General features: G+C 66.2%; 2 protein-coding genes across 3 annotated transcripts; one reads left to right on the top strand and one right to left on the bottom strand.

The window, feature by feature from the left end:
- The first annotated feature begins 331 nt into the window (after positions 1–331).
- Positions 332–5,402, top strand: RDH5 (retinol dehydrogenase 5). The gene is made up of 5 exons (XM_050924753.1): positions 332–466; positions 2,683–3,004; positions 3,289–3,547; positions 4,036–4,199; positions 4,931–5,402. Exons 2-5 carry the CDS (start codon positions 2,692–2,694, stop codon positions 5,152–5,154), a joined length of 960 nt encoding a protein of 319 aa, XP_050780710.1. The 5' UTR covers positions 332–466; positions 2,683–2,691; the 3' UTR covers positions 5,155–5,402.
- Positions 5,403–7,209: 1,807 nt separating this feature from the next.
- Positions 7,210–15,211, bottom strand: CD63 (CD63 molecule). 2 transcript variants are annotated; one of them, XM_050924737.1, is made up of 8 exons: positions 15,073–15,211; positions 14,593–14,669; positions 10,064–10,252; positions 9,743–9,817; positions 9,407–9,502; positions 9,061–9,210; positions 7,988–8,071; positions 7,210–7,615 (listed from the first exon to the last, which is right to left on the bottom strand). In XM_050924737.1, the coding sequence occupies exons 2-8, from the start codon at positions 14,656–14,658 to the stop codon at positions 7,550–7,552; spliced, it is 726 nt and encodes a 241-aa protein (XP_050780694.1). In that variant the 5' UTR covers positions 14,659–14,669; positions 15,073–15,211; the 3' UTR covers positions 7,210–7,549. The 2 variants fall into 2 exon arrangements, with proteins under 2 accessions (XP_050780694.1, XP_050780695.1); XM_050924738.1 differs by having other exon boundaries at positions 15,127–15,150.
- Positions 15,212–16,456: the final 1,245 nt, after the last annotated feature.

Below are 16,456 nucleotides of genomic sequence, written 5' to 3'. Positions count from 1 at the left end.
CGCCGCTGGCCCCTTACCCTGCCCACACTCCTTCTGTCACGCTCCCGTACCTTGGCCTGGCTGCCCTGGTCCCCTCCAGAGCCCCTGTTACCCCTCACTGCCTGCCTGTGGGGCACATGCCCCCTGACCATTGCTGGGGGCTTGGGGCTCCTAGGGGCGCACTCACTATGGGTGGGCAGGGCCCCACTTCTGCCTCTGGACTTGGCCTGGTGCAGAGCCAGCCCCGCCCCTCCCTGGCACTAGCCGCTGTGCCCAGCTCCTCCTGGCGTCGTGCTGGGGGACTCTGCAGGCCTGGCCCTGGCAGGGGTTAATGCCGGCTGGCAGGGCCCGCCCCGTGCGTGGGGGGGGGGCAATCAGCTCTTCCTCGGACTTTGGCTGGCGCAGAACTTGTGTGGCTCAGCCCCAGGCAGCACGACCCAGCCCCAGCCCCAGCCCCAGCCCCAGAGCCGGTCTGAACAGCAGGGCGGTATGTGGGGCGAAGGCAGCGCTGGGGGGGGGTGTGAATTGGGGCCCAGGGCCAGGCTGCCGTGTGTTGGGGGTGCAGGCCCGTGGGGGGTGAGCTAGTGGCTGGTGCAGATCATAGATGGGGTGAGTGGCTCAGCCACTGATTTCCCCCCCCCGCCCGATGTCTGCAGCCCGAGGCTGTGTGGGGCCGGGCTTTGGAGGGGCACTAGCAGGGCTGCTCGCGGAGACTCACCATGCGTGGGCTGAAAGCCCAGAGGGGCATCAGGAGCCTGGGTTCTGTTCCCAGCCCTGTGCTGGGTCTGTGGGCCAGCCCCTGCCCCGCTATGTGCCTCGGTTTACCGACCTGAAACACAGCCCGTCCTGTGGCAGCCGGCCCTACATGTTCCCTGTGCCATGGACGGGGCACCCAGTTACAGCTCAGCCAGTGCCTGGGGAGGCCCTCGGGAGCTGTGCCGAGATGCAGGCAGCTCCCCCCCCAACCTGCCCCGAGCGAAGTCCTGCTGTGCCCACCCGGGGCAGTGGTCCAGCCATTCCCGCATCTCGCTTGTGCTGGGGCTGGTGTGGAGCCAGGGGGCCCGTGTGACCCTCTCAAGGCACTTGCAGGCCTGGGGCACGACCCTGTCGACCCTTTGCCTGCGGGAGGCGCGTTCGGGGGGGGGGGGTCCTCTCAGGCCAGCTGGGCCCTGGGCGAGGCAGCCGGCCCCTCTGTTAACCCTTCCAACGCTGGCACCAGCACCTGCTGGGGCGGGGGGAGGTGGGCAGGACCAGGCCTACCCAGCCGGATCCCAGGGCAGCCGCTGGGGTGAGGGAGACTAACACAGCAGGGATTGCTGGGCACCCTGCCCCCCCCAGGAGAACTGGAATGGGGGGGCACAGACTTAGGGTGCAGCCCCTGGAGGAGGCACAGACTGGCCCGGCCCGGCCTGTGCCAGCACCCAGGGGCCCTCACTGGGATGTGCCCAGCTCCCTCGAGGTTATGAAACCTCCTCCCCGGCCGGGCCTCTCGCTGTTCAGGGGATTCAGGAGCACGGGGCTAATCCCCCTTGGTAATGCCCCCCCCCCGCCGCCAGCCACAGGGCACTGGGCAGCCGGCCCCGCTCTGCCTCCGGGGCCAGGGAATGGGATGCACCTTCACCCGTGCCTGCCAGCCCCTGCCGGGAGCCCCTCGGTAGAACCCTGGTTCTTGGGGGGGGGGAGCGCTGGGCCCCCCGACCCTGCGGATCAGCGTGCCCCTCCCCCCCAGTGCCTCCAGGTGCAGAGCCCAGATGTCACTCTGCCCCGCCCCCGTGACCCCTTCCAAGCCCCCAAGCTCAAGGCAGGGTCCTCTGGGGGCTCGAGGGGGTGACCTGCATGGCTCCGCTCGCCCCGTCCAGGGCACCTGTGGGGGGGGGCATGCAGGTGACATGGGGTCCAGGCACCGACACCCCTGGCCAGGGGGATTAGCAGGTATGACAGGAAGCTCCCCCCCCCTCCGAGCCCCAGGGGGCTTAGCATGTCCCAGGACAGTGCGGGGGGTGAGCTCTCCCCTCGTGACTGCAGGAGCCAGTGGCCAGGTTCACGCTGCCCAGCTCCCTGCCCAGAACTCGGGTGCATGGGGCACCAACCGGGGGGGCAGCCCCATCACTCGTGGGATGCCTGGGTTCCATTTCGGGCTTTGCCACCCTGGCCCGGCCCGTCCCCACTCTGTGCCTCAGTTTCTCCATCTCTGTAACAGGGAAGAGGCCCCCGGCCCCTCCTCACGGGAGCTGGGCGCCAGGCAGCCTCTGACGCGCTGATCCCGGCTAATCCCCAGCACGCCCACGGCCTAGTTCGGGCAGGTTGTCACGGCGACCGGCCCGTGGGGGGTAAGGGGGAGCTATGGCTCTGGGGGGTTCTTGCACCCCAAGGGAGGGAGGCTGCACAGAGAGGGGGTGATGGGCCATGAAGTGGGTGGGGGGCTGGGGGGCTTCCTGCACCATGGAGTTGCCAAGTGGTAAGTGCCCCTCCCAGGCCACGCGCCCCTCCCCCCAGTCTCTGCCCGAAGCCAGTGGGCTGATGCCAGGGGACCAACCCCCTGCTCAGGGCACCTGCCTCACCCTGCTGCAAACACCCTGTGAAATGACTTTGGGAGGGAAGTGGGGACTAGTGGTTAGAGCGAGGGGGGGCGGGACCAGGACGCCTGGGTTCCTTGCGCAGCCCCCTCCGCATCAGCGCTGAGGCTGGTGTGTTTGGCCGCAGGTGCCAGCCATGTGGTTCTACGTGGGCCTGGCGGCCCTGGTGTGGGCGCTGGGCTGGTACCTGCGGGACCGGCAGACCCTGGCCAGCATCCAGGACAAGCATGTCTTCATCACGGGCTGCGACTCGGGCTTTGGGCATGTGCTGGCCAAGCGGCTGGACAGGAAGGGCTTCCGGGTGCTGGCCGGGTGCCTGACCCAGACGGGAGCCGCCAACCTGCAGCGCAGCAGCTCGCCCGGCCTGCGCGCCACCCTGCTCGACGTGACCAGCAGTGAGAGCATCCGGCGGGCCGTGGAGTGGGTGCGGGCTGAGGTGGGGGAGAAAGGTGAGCCGGGGGGGGGGAAATCGCCTGGCCTCTCCCAGCAGGGGGTGCTGTGGGGAGCAGTGTGGAGGTGCTTGTGGGGGGGGAGACACCCAGCCAGGGATACTGTGCGGGGCGGGGCAGGAGCACTAGGGGGGCTCCCGGCAGGGGGGACCCGGGGGGGCAGAGGCACTGGGGGGCTCCTGGCAGGGGCATGCTGAGGGGCAGAGGTGCCCGGGGGCGCCATGAGGGGGCAGAGGCACCCTGGGGGGGGCTCTCAGGGAACACCCCGGCTCCCGCCCTGGCAGGTCTCTTCGGGCTGGTGAACAACGCGGGGGTGGCGAACCCCATCGGCCCCACCGAGTGGATGCGGATCCAGGATTTCCGGCAGGTCCTGGCGGTCAACACCTTCGGCCTCATCGAGGTGACCCTGGGGCTCCTGCCGCTGCTGAAGCGGGCGCGGGGCCGCGTGGTGAACACGTCCAGCGTCCTGGGGCGGCTCTCAGCCAACGGGGGCGGCTACTGCGTCTCCAAGTACACGGTGGAGGCCTTCTCCGACAGCCTGCGGTGAGCCCCCCCGGCACACAGCCCCCCACATCCAGCCCCCTGTTATACCACACTGGGAGGTAGTGCCCTCTGCAGGGCCCCCTCTCAGAGCAGGCCTGGGTTACCCCCCATCCTTCAACTCTTTGCTGGGGGATGGCCTGGGAGCCAGGACTCCTGCGTTCTCTCCCTGGCTCTGGGAGAGGAGTGGGGGTTAGTGGTTAGAGCGGCGGGGGAAGAGAACCAGGACTCCTGGGTTCTCTCCTGGCTCTGGGAGGGGGGTGAGGGGAAGAGAGCCAGGACTCCTGGGTTCTTGCCCTGCCCCCACGTTGATGCGGCACCCCGGCAGAGTTGGCTCCCTCTTCTGGACATGGAGTTAACGCCTGGGCCCCGGCCGCTCAGCTCCGTTCAGGATCCGGCCTGGTCCCTGCCCCCCCAGGCTCTCCCAGGCCTACGGGGCACTTCCCCAGCAGGCCACGCGGCCGGGGCCTGCTCATGCCGCTGCCTTGCAGGCGGGACATGTACCACTTCGGGGTGCGCGTGTCCATCGTCGAACCCGGGTTCTTCAAGACGGCCGTGACCAGCCTGGACACCATCGAGGCCTCTCTGCAGCAGCTGTGGAGCCAGCTGGAGCCCGAGACCAGGCAGAGCTACGGGGAGGATTTCTTCCACCAGTGTGAGTGCCAGGGGCCCAGGGCCAACCCCCAGAGCTGGGGCTCTAGCCCCCACCCCCCATATCCAGCAGCCTCTGGCACAGGGGAGCCCAGGTCACAGGCTTAAGGAGAATGGGGGGCTCCCTTCATCCTCTGAGACCCCCAGTCAAGTCACTTGCCTGCTACCCTGCCTCAGTTTCCCCAGCTGCCGAACAGGGCTGGTGCCACCCAGCTGCCAGGGGGAAACTGAGTCAGCTGAGCTCCTGCACTCACCCCATGGGGCTGCTCTCTCTGTCTCCCCCCTCCTCCATGTCTCTCAGTCCAGCCCCTGTGGCCACCAAATGGGGAATCCCTCCCAGCTGCAGGGGTGGGGGCTGTGAGACCCAGGTGCTGCAGAAGCAGAGATGTGGGGGATGGCGGGGGGCACAAGAAAAGAATCGTGGCCCTGACGAGACAGGAAGTGCTGTGCCTTCTGCTGGATGCAGGAGCTGCCTTCACTTCCTGTCCTAAACTCCCATGCCCAGTTGCTGCATGAACACTGCCCCCACCCTGAGGTGGTTGAATCTCAGCACCAGGGAAGGGATCCCTGTCTAAACAGCTGCCATGCTCCACCCCAGAGGTAGCAGCATCTTGCTGCTAACACAGGGGTGCCCGGTGCATGGGGGGATGGAGGCAGTGGCCCAGGAGGCAGGAATGGGAGCCATGCATTGGGGGGCTGTGCCTGGCCCTGCCTCACGGTCTCCCCGCCCCCCAGACCTGAAGGTGCAGCGGCTCATTATGAACTTCATCTGTGACCCCGACCTGAGCAAGGTGACCAGCTGCATGGAGCACGCGCTGCAGGCCAAGCACCCGCGGACGCGCTACAGCGCCGGCTGGGACGCAAAGCTGCTCTGGCTGCCGGCCTCCTACCTGCCGGCCTTCCTGGTGGATATGGTGCTGGCCACGATCCTGCCAAAGCCGGCCCTCCGCGTCCGCTAGCCCCAGCACTGCATGGGGTTGAGCCCAAAGAATGTGATCGGGCTCCGGTGCCCCACAGCCTGTTGGAAATAAACCGGCCCCAAAAGACGCCAGGCCCGGCCCACTCAGCTCTGTTCACGTTCCCCCGGGGGGAGGGGGGGGCAGGGATCAGGCGAGTCCCCTTCCCAGCTGGGCTTCGCCTCCCGCCAGCCCCCTGCTCAGTGCGAGACAGCTTGAGGGGCCAGAGGCGAGCAAGGTGCCGTGGGGCTTGCCCCACTGCTGGGAAGGGAGGTCAGGACTCCGGGTTTCTCAGTCCCACTGCTGGGAAGGGAGGGGGCCGGGGGTGTGTGTCAGGACTCCGGGTTTCTCAGTCCCACTGCTGGGAAGGGAGGGGGCTGGGGGTGGGAGTCAGGACGCCGGGGTTCTCAGCCCAGATGCTGGGAAGGGAGGGGACCAGGGGTGGGGGGTCAGGACTCTGGGGTTCTCAGCCCAGTTGCTCAAGGGGGCGCTGGGGCCAGGACACTGGAAAGCAGGACCCTTGTCTGGGTTCCCTGTGGAGCTTCGAGAGACACGGCCCCAGGCTGGGCAGCGGGTCCCTGGGCTGGGCAGAGGCAGCGGGTGCCGACACTGTCCTGGGGCTGCAGGCTCTGCCCCTTTTAAAAGGAAGGGCCAGACCCACATGCCCACAGCTCACATCCTGCTGGCTCCGGCCCCAGGGCTTGAACCTGCAAAGCTGGGGGCTGGGTAGGTTGCCCCCCCCCCCACAGCCTCACATGTGACCAGCAGGGGGCCCAGCTGGGAGACAGTAAATGCCCCCTCGGGGTGTCCCACTAGCCCTCACCAGTGGGGGCAGCCAGGCCCCAAGTAAAGCCAAAGCTCCTTCGCTATGGGGGATGGGCTGCTCCCAGATGGGGGGGGTACAGCTATGGGGCTGCTCCCTGGGGGGGGCAGAGCTGGGCCCCTGCCCAATCCAAGCAGGCAGGAGCAAGCTGCCCCCAGGTGAGACGAGCTGCTGGGTCTCAGCTTCACGGCCCATGTATGGGTCACGGACCCCCTTGGCTGGCCATTGGGGACCCGGAGATGGAGCGGGGGGAGGGGGTGTCCCCTATGGGTGCCTGCGCCCACTGTGGGGGGCAGAGGGGACGCCAGGAGGCCACTGGCTGCCAGGGCCAAGCCCCACATCTGGTCAGCAGGGGGCCCCAGCGGCCTCACCCCATAACTAGCTGATCCCCCGCCCCCACCCCCAGGGGCTCCTGCTGGCTGGGGAGCGGCCAGGCTCTCAGCTGCTCAGCACAGCAGGGCCCCTCCTGTCTCCACCCAGCCCCCGGGGCCCCGCTGCAGGAAGCATGACCCTTCCGGAGGGGAGGGGCCGGGACAAGTTTCCATGACAACAGTTGCCAGAGACCTTTATGGGCTGAAAAACATTAAAGGGGGGAGGGAGGGAGATGAACGAGTCCAGCCCCCTCCCACGCTGCTTCCAGGGAGGGGCCACCTGTCAAACACAGAATCAAACCAGCCCAGGTGGGTGAAATTCTCGGTGTGTGGTCACTGGCCCTGGGCTGGAAGGGAGCTGGGGACTCATGGGTCAGAGGGACCTGGGGGGCGAAGATGAGAAATGCCCCCCAGGCTCCTGGTCGTGCCCCCACTGCAGCAGCAGAGGGGTTAACACTTTGGGCAGGCCCTGCCCCCCACTCACCACTGACGGAGGGGGGGTTGCTCCCTAGGACCCCCAAGGCCGTGTGTGTGGGAATCCCCCTCACGGCCCTGACCCAGCCCAGGCTGCCAGGCCACGTCCTCTCCCCCAGGCAGCCCAGGTAACACCTGCTTCGAGCCCGGCCGACGCCGGTACTTGGCCTGGGGGCGGGGGGGGGGCACTGGGGCACTTTGAGTCACCGCGCCAGCAGGCACTTGGGAAACCCCCCCGCCCCCCACCCAAGAGCTGCCCCTCGGGAGCAGAGCTGGGGGAGGCCCCACCACGGCTGGGGGGGGGGGGGAATGGACACCAGACGGGACTAGGTTGAATCTCCCCCTTGCCCCCCAAGCCTGGGCCAAAGGAGCCCCAGAGGCAGCAGAATGGAGGGTTCTGGGGAAGCTTTTTATTTTCAAAATATTGTGCCCCCCCCATCTTCAACATATCAACATTCCCCCCTCCCCCCAAAGACAGAGACCCGCCCCCCCCGAGCTCCCCTCTCCTGGTACTGGAGAGGTGGGGGGGAGGGGCAGCTAAAATAAGAAAAGGGAGAGGGGTTTTGGCAAATGTTTAAGGCACCTGCTGCCCGTCCATTAGAAGGAATACGGTAACCACTGCAGGACAGGATCTGCCCACCAGGGGACGCTGTGGAAAGAAGGCGGGTCTGACGGCTTAAAGGGGCAGAGACGCGCCCCGGGGAGCCCCCCCGGAGTCCTGGCCGAGCCGCTACATGACCTCGTAGCCGCTCCGGATGCCCTTCATGAGGCAGCAGGCGAAGACGATGCCCAGGAGCTGCAAGAGGGGACGAGGCGTCAGGCGACTGCGATGTCAATGACCCCCCCTCCGCCACCCGCTGGGCACTGCGACCTTCGCTCTCCAGCCCATTAGAGGGAGGGGCACCTCCAGGTCACCCCCAGCCGCAGGATCTAGGGCACGGGAAGTTGTCCGACACTCTGGATTCCCCAGCACTGCCTGGCCCATTCAGACTGCCCATGTGCAGACTCAGGCACCAGGCATGCCATGGGGCGTGGCCAAGAGCCAGGGTGGGGCATGCCATGGGGCGGGGCCAGGGGCCAGGGCATGGCCAACAGCCAGGGTGGGGCATGCCATGGGGCGAGGCCAGGAGCCAGAGCGGGGCATGCCATGGGGCGGGGTGCTCAGTACCTCGAAGAAGGCGATGCCCAGCGCCACGGCCGCCACGATCACGATGTGTTTCTTCAGCCAGGCCTCGACGCTGTCCGCACAGCCCTGCAGGAGGAGCCGACGAGGGAGCTCAGCGACCCAGCTGGGACAATGTGAACCCCCCTGTCTCCCTAGCTCTGCCCACACACACACCATCCCCAGCTGGGACAATGTGAACCCCCCTTTCCGCCCAGCTCTGCCCACACCACCAGTCCCAGCTGGGACAGTGCAAACCCCCCTCTCCCCCCTGTCCTGCCCACACACACACCCCCACCCCAGCTGGGACAGTACAAACCCCCTTTCATCTGCGCCCCATGCACACACACCCCCTGCCCCAGCTGGGACAGTGCGAACCCCCTTTCATCTGCGCCCCATGCACACACATACCCCGCCCCAGCTGGGACAATGTGAAACCCCCTTTCCTCCCAGCTCTGCCCACACACACCCCCACCCCAGCTGGGACAGTGCGAACCCCCTTTCACCCGTGCCCCATGCACACACACCCCTCACCCCAGCTGGGACAATGTGAAACCCCCTTTCCCCCCAGCTCTGCCCACACACCCCTCCAGCTGGGACAGTGCAAACCCTCCTCTCCCCCCATCCTGCACACACACACACCCCGCCCCAGCTGGGACAGTGCAAACCCCCTTTCAGCCGCGCCCCATGCACACACACACCCCGCCCCAGCTGGGACAATGTGAACCCCCCTTTCCCCCCAGCTCTGCCCACACAACCCCCCCAGCTGGGACAGTGCAAACCCCCCTCTCCCCCCATCCTGCCCACACACACACACACACCCACCCCAGCTGGGACAGTGCAAGCCCCCCTTTCCCCCCCTCCTGCCCACACACACCCTCCGCCCCAGCTGGGACAGTGCAAACCCCCCTTTCCCCCTGTCCTGCCCACACACACACCCCCACCCCAGCTGGGACAGTGCAAACCCCCTTTCACCCGCACCCCATGCACACACACCCCCCGCCCCAGCTGGGACAGTGCAAACCCCCCTTTCCCCCCCATCCTGCCCACACACACCCCGGTCCCAGGCTGGAACTCACTCGGATGTTGATGGTGGCAGTGGTGGGATTGATGTTGCAGGTGGCCGTGGTGGCGTTGGCCAAGCAGCAGGATCTGGGGACGCTGTGGTTGCTTTTGAACGGTTCGAAGTCGAACCAGTCGGTGTAGTTATGGGCGCCGCAGCAGGAATACTGCAGACGAGGAGAGAACCAGGCATCAGAGCAAACGGGAGCTGTCTGGCCTCAGGGGCGCGAGGTCTAGTGGTTAGAGCACGTGGCTGGGAGTTAGGACTCCTGGGTCCCTCCCCAGCTGTGAGAGGGAACCTTGGTCCAGCAACACCCCACCTGGTCCCCCAAATGGGGTGAAAGGTCCCCCCCCCCCACTCACTGTCTTCTGCAGTTCGTCCATGGTGTCCCGTATCAGCGAGTCGTTACTGTATTTCCTCACGGCGTCCTCCAGGCCGACCTGGAGCGCAGTGCGGACCTGGGGGGGAGCAGGGGGTCAGAGCAGCCACATGCGGCCCCAGAGGGACAGGGCTGCCGGGACTGAGCGCCCCCTTGTGGGCTCTCACGTCACCCACAACCTCAGCTGGGCAGGCCTGGACCCAGGCTGAGCCCCACTGGCGATCCCCTGGCAGCCCCAAGCACGTCTCCCCGAGAGACACCTGCGCCGGGGGAGCAGGACCCCCCCATCGCGGGATCCACACGGCAGCAAGGTGCCCACCTTGTCCTTGAAGATGTACCCGGCGATGGCAGCTGCGATCTCCACCAGGAAGATACAGGTGAGCAGGATGGCGAACTGTGGGGGAGAGGGGGTGAGTGGTGCCTCTCAGCCCTGACCCACAGCCCCCCCCCGTGCTCCCTGCCCCCCAGCCCTAAACCCTTGTGATGCCCCTGAATCCTGCCCCCCAGCCCCACCTGGCTCCCTGCCCCCCAGCCCTAAACCCTTGTGATGCCCCTGAATTCTGCCCCCCAGCCCTAAACCCTTGTGATGCCCCTGAATCCTGCCCCCCCCCCGGCTCTGCCGCTGGCTGCACCCCCTCACCGTGGTGACCATGCAGTAGTTTTCCTTGGAGGCCCCGCAGCAGCCGAAGAAGGAGACGAAGAAGATGACGACGCCCACCACGATGATGACGATGGGGGCGCCCGAGGCCGAAGCGCTGCTCATGATCAGCGTCTTGTTGAGATCGATCTGCACCAAGATCCCGATGACGATGAGGGCGACACCGCAGAGCTGGGGAGGACGGGCACAGGTCAACCCCGCGCATGGCCTGGTCAGCACCGCTCCCAGACCCAGGCAACAGGGGCCCTGGGCTGGCCCCGGGCCCCACCAGAGCCAAGAACGTGCTGCCATGTCCCCTCTGCTGGATGGCACCTGACCTGCTCAGCTGTGTGTCACAGCCCCATACTGCTGGCAGCCGATGAGGATTCGCCCATAGCCAGGGTGGCTTTTGGAACGAGGAGAAGAAGGGATGTGAGTGCCAGTCCTGCCATCCTCAGGGAGTTCCTCTATTTGCCACAAGAGCTTAAATGTCCCCCCAGGATCCCAAAGCACATGTCAGCCACGCTTGAAATGCAGCCACCTCTGGGGCAGGGCTGGAGAAAGGTGTTCTCTCCCCGCAGGTCCTGCCCAGTATCCCCTCCTGGGGGAGGGGTTTGGAGAGTTAGGGATACCCCTCCCCCCAGTCAGAATTCAGCCAGGACACTGGGGTTCGCACCCCAAGCCCCTGAGCAGTGCCAGGGCAATGCCATGCAGACACCAGCTGCCCTGGCAGCACCTCAGACACCAGAATGGGGGCGGGGGCAGAGAGACCCCCACCCTAAAGACAATCCGGAGCAAGGGGAGGGGTGAGAACCTCCCAATAAGTCCCACCTGGCCCTAGAGAGCGATCCACAGACAGACCCAGGCCCTGCAGCCTCCTCATCTCCCCATCCTGTCTGAGGATCTCAAAGCACAAACTCCCCTGAACTTCACCCCCCCTCCCCCGCCAGCCTCCACCCCCTTCCCAAACAGCCCCGCCCGGCCCTATTTACCTTTCCCTGCCCAAGGAACACAGACCACGGGGCGTGGACTCCACCCACTCGCCTGGCATCAAGGGGCAGAGAGAGGGGAGGGGACACTGGGCCAGGTCAGTCCCGGGACAGAGGCTGGCAGGGACCAAGCCGCCCTGGCCCCACTCAGCGGGGCAGACAGGGTGTGCGCCCCACTGCCCTCTGCTGGGCAAGGGCAGCACTGCTCCGCCACATCATAGGCCCCTGCCCGGCCCCACCCCACTGAGCGGGGGGGGGGGGTGATTTGGTACCAGCAGGACAGAGCTGGGGACTCAGCACCCCCCAGGTCCGAGCACTGTGACCCCATGGAGCCCCTCCCCCCACCGGGGTATGTGTCCTGTGACTCTGGACCTCCCCTTTCTCCCTGCTCAGCCCCCCCGAGGGGGGGTTCCTTGTGCACACGGTCAGGATCAGCTGGAACCAGTGGGGGGAGTGCAACCGGAAGAAGCCACATGGGAGAACAGGCTCCACCCCCGGGTGTGACCGGGCCTGGGGGTCCCCAACAGGGGAATAATGCCCCCCCTCCACCCTGCCCTCCCTGTTCCCCCCAGAGCCCAGCCGCCTTTCTTCTTCTCCTCCTCCAGCCCAGCTACATGGCGGGGGGGAGGGGGGGACGACTCCGGAGCCCGGGTTTCCGGCCTGGCCTGCTCGCAGGCGGGGTGTGTGTGTGTGCGTGAGCGTGTGTGTGTGTGCGTGCGTGTTGTGAGGCCTCGCAGGGGGCAGAGGATCCTGGCACCGGCTTTTCTGCTACAGGGCCCGATGCCAAGCTCGACCCCCTTCCTCTCCCCCGGATCCCGGGGCTGATGCCGGCCCCACCGCAGCCACGTTAGCCCAGCCCTGGCTCAACCCCCACCCCCACCAGCAGGATGAGCTCTTGGTGCAAAGCGGGACCCAACCGGCCCTGCAACAAATCGCCTCCGGCTGCAGCCAGCGAGCTGCCCTGGGCTCCCCCTCCCCTGGGAGCCAGGCCTCTGGGGTTCCCATCCCCACCCTGGGAGGGGAGCAACACCCAGCGGTTAGAGCAGAGGTGGCTCAGGCCCCCAGGTTCTGGTAGCAACTCTGCCACAGCCAAGTCCCTGCCCGTGCCTCAGTTTCCCCATCTGCCGAATGAGGCCGCTCTACCTTCTGGAGCCTTAATCGCTGGTGTTTGGGGTGGGGAGGGCAGCACAGGGCATCAGTCAGAGACCCCAGCCAGAGCCCTTTCAGTGACGCTTGGTCTGCTGGGATCCCCACCCCAGGAAAGCCCCATGTGCCCAAGTGTGTTTACCTGCTGGGGAGGGTAAACAGAGCGGCCAGCTTGCCTGCCTGTGCAAACACCAGGGACGCTCCCCTGAGCTACTCACCGAGGGCTGCCCCCCATCCATGCCGGGCCAAGGGGAGATACCGACCCAGCCACTGGGGTCACAAGGGCCACTGCTGGGCCAGGCGCTCATTGCCCTGGCTCCAGCACCCACCCGCCGCTAAGCCTGACTGCGGGTACCTGGGCCATATCCCTGGCTCCACGGGCGCTCCAGCACCACCCACCGCTGAGCCCAACTGGGGGCACCTGGGCCATATCCCTGGCACCACGGGCGCTCCAGCACCACCCACCGCTGAACCTGACTGCTGGCACCTGGGCCATATCCCTGGCACGAGTGTTCCAGCACCGCCCAGGGATTCCCCGGTGCCAGCGGGTCTGGAGGGTCGGCCTGCCAGCCTCTGAGGGACAGTGGCCAGGGCTGGGCACATGCCCCCTCCACCGAACTCTGAGACCTCCCTGGCTGGGTGGGGCCCGGACAGGAGGCCCTGGCTCCTTCCCGCCATTGGGCAAGTGAGACCCCCGTGCAAGCTGCTCCTCCCACCTACGAAGGGTGACTCAGCCCCCCCTTCCCGGCAGGACGCGCCCTCCTCCTCCGGCCAGTTCCGTTGGGCAATCGCAGCCCGATTACGATCGAAGCCCAGAGCCGTTAGGCGCTGCTTTCCCCACCAGCCACTTCCCCTGGGCCGTTCGGATGGCACATGACACCGGCTGCGACAGCATCTCCTTCGGGGCGGGGGGCCCAGCTCCCTGGAGGTCACTGGGTCATGGACAGGCCGTGGCAGCGTCAGCAGAGATGTCGAGGGGCGAACGGGCCAGGGAGGCCCAGCTCCCTGCGTGGAGGGGGCATCTGTCCAGGGCCAGCGAGGGGAGGGGAAGCCAGCCCTGGCACTGCCCGCCCCAGGCCTGCTCTGGGCTTAGCCAGCAGGGCAATTCTATCGCCGCTGAATATGCTGTCGAGCGGCCCTGGCAGTCAGGCACAAAATCTCCAGCCGCTCTTGGGAAAAATGTGTATGACCCACTCACTGCATCGGGGCGTTACCTCTGAAGCCTAATGCTGGCTAGTTCTGTGTTGACAGTGCAGCCGCTGGGCTATTAGCCATAAATCACCAGCTACTCTGGCATGGGAGTGGGGAGCCACACCTCCCCAGCTGACTCCTGTTTAGGATGAGCTGCCCACCCCCTAAATAAGTCAGTCGCTCCCAAGCAGACACCCTCCAGATCTCCTGCCCAGAAGCACCAGAAAAAGCCTCGTGGCCCAACCCCTTGTGCCTCACCCCAGTGGAGAGCCGGGTGCAGCCAGGGAAGGCCCCATCTGCTCACCTCCAATTCTGGGTTGGTTTGCACCCTCCAGACACGTTAAATGGAAACTCCTGTAACCCATGGGCATGAGCTGGGCAGTGCCATCACTAGCCAAGGCCTGTACTATGCTCTCTGCCAGGTAAAGTCAGAGCACCAAGTGTGTTGTCATAGACCTGATACTGCAAACAGTTACGGGAGAGTCCCGGTGTGGCCACAAAGGTCTGAGTGGCACCAGGTTCGTGACAATTCTAGCCAACTTCCTCGCCTCCCTGGCCCCCAGCGTGAGGCCGGCATTGGCATTAGTGATGTTCTGCGTGTTTTTAGGGCCCCTTGGAGCCCCGCACTGGCCACCAGAGCTGGGCTGCAGCTAGCCGACGTCCGGCCCCCACAGCAGGGGAAAGGAGCCTCTTTGGGGCTGGGCCAGAACCAAGAACCCAGCTCCCTCCCAATGTCAGAGGGGCTCAGAGCTGGGAGTGGGAATCTCCTGGTCTCTCTAATGAGCCAAACTGGCCCCTCGGCCCCACACATCAGCACCAGCTGGGGCCCATCTAGCCGGGCCTCCAGCCGGCCATGGGGCAGCCCAGTTGCTTCTAAGGGGGGTCCGGGAACCCTGCAGTGACGGGACAACAGGCCCATGGAGACCTTCCACCCAGCCCCACTCCCTGCCCTGCTAGAGAGGGGCTCAGCCCCCCACGTCCGAGGGACCCGACCCCCCACACCTGCCACAGTCCATGGGGAGCGCCGCCCGGTCCAGCTCCCGGGACCTGGGGAGTCTCCAGCTTCCCCCCCCCCGCAGAGCTGGGCTGGAGCCTGGGCCCCCGCGAAGGGGGAAGGAGACGCGCCCATGGGGAGACTTGGGGGGCAGGAGCCGGCTCGGGTCACCCGAGGGAACGGGGGGGGCGGGGGGGCCGGGCCCGACTCACCCAGAACAAGAAGTTGAAGAAGAAAACCAGGAACTTGACGCATTTCATGCCGCCCTCCAACGCCATGGCGCCCGGTGCTGGGGGGGGACACAGAGCTCAGAGCCGCGGCGGGGGGGGGAGAGCAGCGCCCCCCCGCCCCTTCTCCTAGGGAAAGGCCGACCCTGTCGGACCCCCCCCCCAACCCCACCGGATCCCTCCTCTGGCCCCCTGAATCCCCGCCTCCGGCCCCCCACCCCGCCGGATTCCCCCCCCCGGCTCCGGCCCCCCACCCCGCCGGATTCCCCCCCCCCCCCCTCTGGCCCCCTGAATCCCCGCCTCCGGCCCCCCACCCCGCCGGATTCCCCCCCCCGGCTCCGGCCCCCCACCCCGCCGGATTCCCCCCCCCCCCGGCCCCTTGAATCCCCGCCTCCGGATCCCCGCTGCCCCCCTGAATTCCCCCCAGCCGGATCTTCCCCCTCCGGGACCCCCTGCCCCCCTCACCTCAGTCTCCCCCCGGAAAGCAGCGGCCGCTCCCTGCACCCAGCCGGCTCCTGCCTCCTCCCGCGGGACGCAGCTGCCCGGTCGGTCACTTGACTGCTCGGTTCCACGCAGGGAGCAGGAGGGGCCCCGGCACCATGTGACCCTGTGAGTCAACAGGAAACTCACGAGTGGGCGTGGGGCGACCCCGCCCCTGGGTGGTTCCCAGCCCCGGCTCCGGGGGCCCCGGTTAAATCCTCCCCCACGGCCGGCCCGGCCCTGCGAGCCCCGGGACCTGACCCCACGCGGCTATGGCTGGCGTCTTGGGGGGAGCCTGCGGGGCGGGGTCCGCTCAGCCCCCCACCTGTGGCTGGGGTTTGACTTTGCCCCTTGGAAAGCGCCCCACAGCCCCGCGTGACCTGAGATCTCCCCGGGAATGAACAGCAATTTCCTGCAGCTCCATGGCCCCTGGCTCAGCCAGGGTCCATCTAGCCCCGGACCCCAGCAGCCTGGCCAGAGACCAGACCAGAGCTGCTGGCCGAGCCCCCCCCCCAGCTCCCAGCCCTGCCCCTGAACTGACCCAGTTCTTTCCTGAACCCAGTTATACTCTGGGCCCTTTACAACATCCCCTGGCGATGAGTTCCACAGGTTAACAGTGCATTGCATGGAAACGCGCTGCTCTGGTGTAGGAACCTGCTGCCTGTTCACCTCATCGGGGACCCCAGGGAACGGGCAAATAACCCTCCCTAGTCACTTCCTGCCTTTCACTGGCTGGGTCTCTGAAAACATTCAGTGGGCAGAAAAGCAAACAGAACAGCAGGGATCGTTAGGACAGGGAGATAAGAGAAAACATCACGTGTAAATCCACGGGATGCCCACTCCGTGACCGTGGCCTGCAGACGTGGTGGGCCCGTCTCAGAAAAGATCTGTTGGAATTGGAAAAAGTTCACAAAAGGGCAACAACAATGAGGAGGGGTTTGGACTGGCCGCGGTGTGAGGAGAGATTCGTGAGACTGGGACTGTTCAGCTTGGAAAAGTGCCGACTATGGGGAGATATGACCGAAGGCTATAAAACCCGGCCTGGTGTGGAGAAAGGAAAGAAGGGAGGGTTATTTACTCATAACACAAGAACTAGGAGTCACCCAAATGAAATTACTAGGCAGCAGGTTTAAACCAAACAAAAGGCAGTGTTTCTTCACACAACGCAGTCACCGGTGGAACTCCTCGCCAGAGGATGTTGTGAAGGCCAAGACTATAGCAGGGTTCAGAAAAGAACCAGAAAAGTTCACAGAGGCCAGGAGTCCATTGATGGCTACTAGCCAGGCTGGGCAGGGACGGGGTCCCTAGTCTCTTGTCTGCCAGAAGCTGGGAATGGGCGACAGGGGATGGGTCACTGGATGATTCCCTG

Source organism: Gopherus flavomarginatus, chromosome 16 (genome assembly GCF_025201925.1).
Source record: "Gopherus flavomarginatus isolate rGopFla2 chromosome 16, rGopFla2.mat.asm, whole genome shotgun sequence".
Taxonomy (NCBI): domain Eukaryota; kingdom Metazoa; phylum Chordata; order Testudines; family Testudinidae; genus Gopherus; species Gopherus flavomarginatus.
The sequence above is the reverse complement of the archived record's forward strand: the minus strand, read 5'-3'. Positions and strand labels throughout refer to the sequence as shown.

Coding starts and splice junctions, on each gene's coding strand:
- RDH5 (XM_050924753.1), top strand. CDS start 2,692: ATGTGGTTCTACGTGGGCCTGGCGGCCCTGGTGTGGGCGCTGGGCTGG. Junction 3,005..3,288: donor GGCTGAGGTGGGGGAGAAAG/GTGAGCCGGGGG, acceptor CCGCCCTGGCAG/GTCTCTTCGGGCTGGTGAAC. Junction 4,200..4,930: donor GGAGGATTTCTTCCACCAGT/GTGAGTGCCAGG, acceptor CCCGCCCCCCAG/ACCTGAAGGTGCAGCGGCTC.
- CD63 (XM_050924737.1), bottom strand. CDS start 14,658: ATGGCGTTGGAGGGCGGCATGAAATGCGTCAAGTTCCTGGTTTTCTTC. Junction 9,818..10,063: donor ACTACTGCATGGTCACCACG/GTGAGGGGGTGC, acceptor TCTCCCCCACAG/TTCGCCATCCTGCTCACCTG. Junction 7,616..7,987: donor TGGGCATCGCCTTCTTCGAG/GTACTGAGCACC, acceptor CCCCTCTTGCAG/CTCCTGGGCATCGTCTTCGC.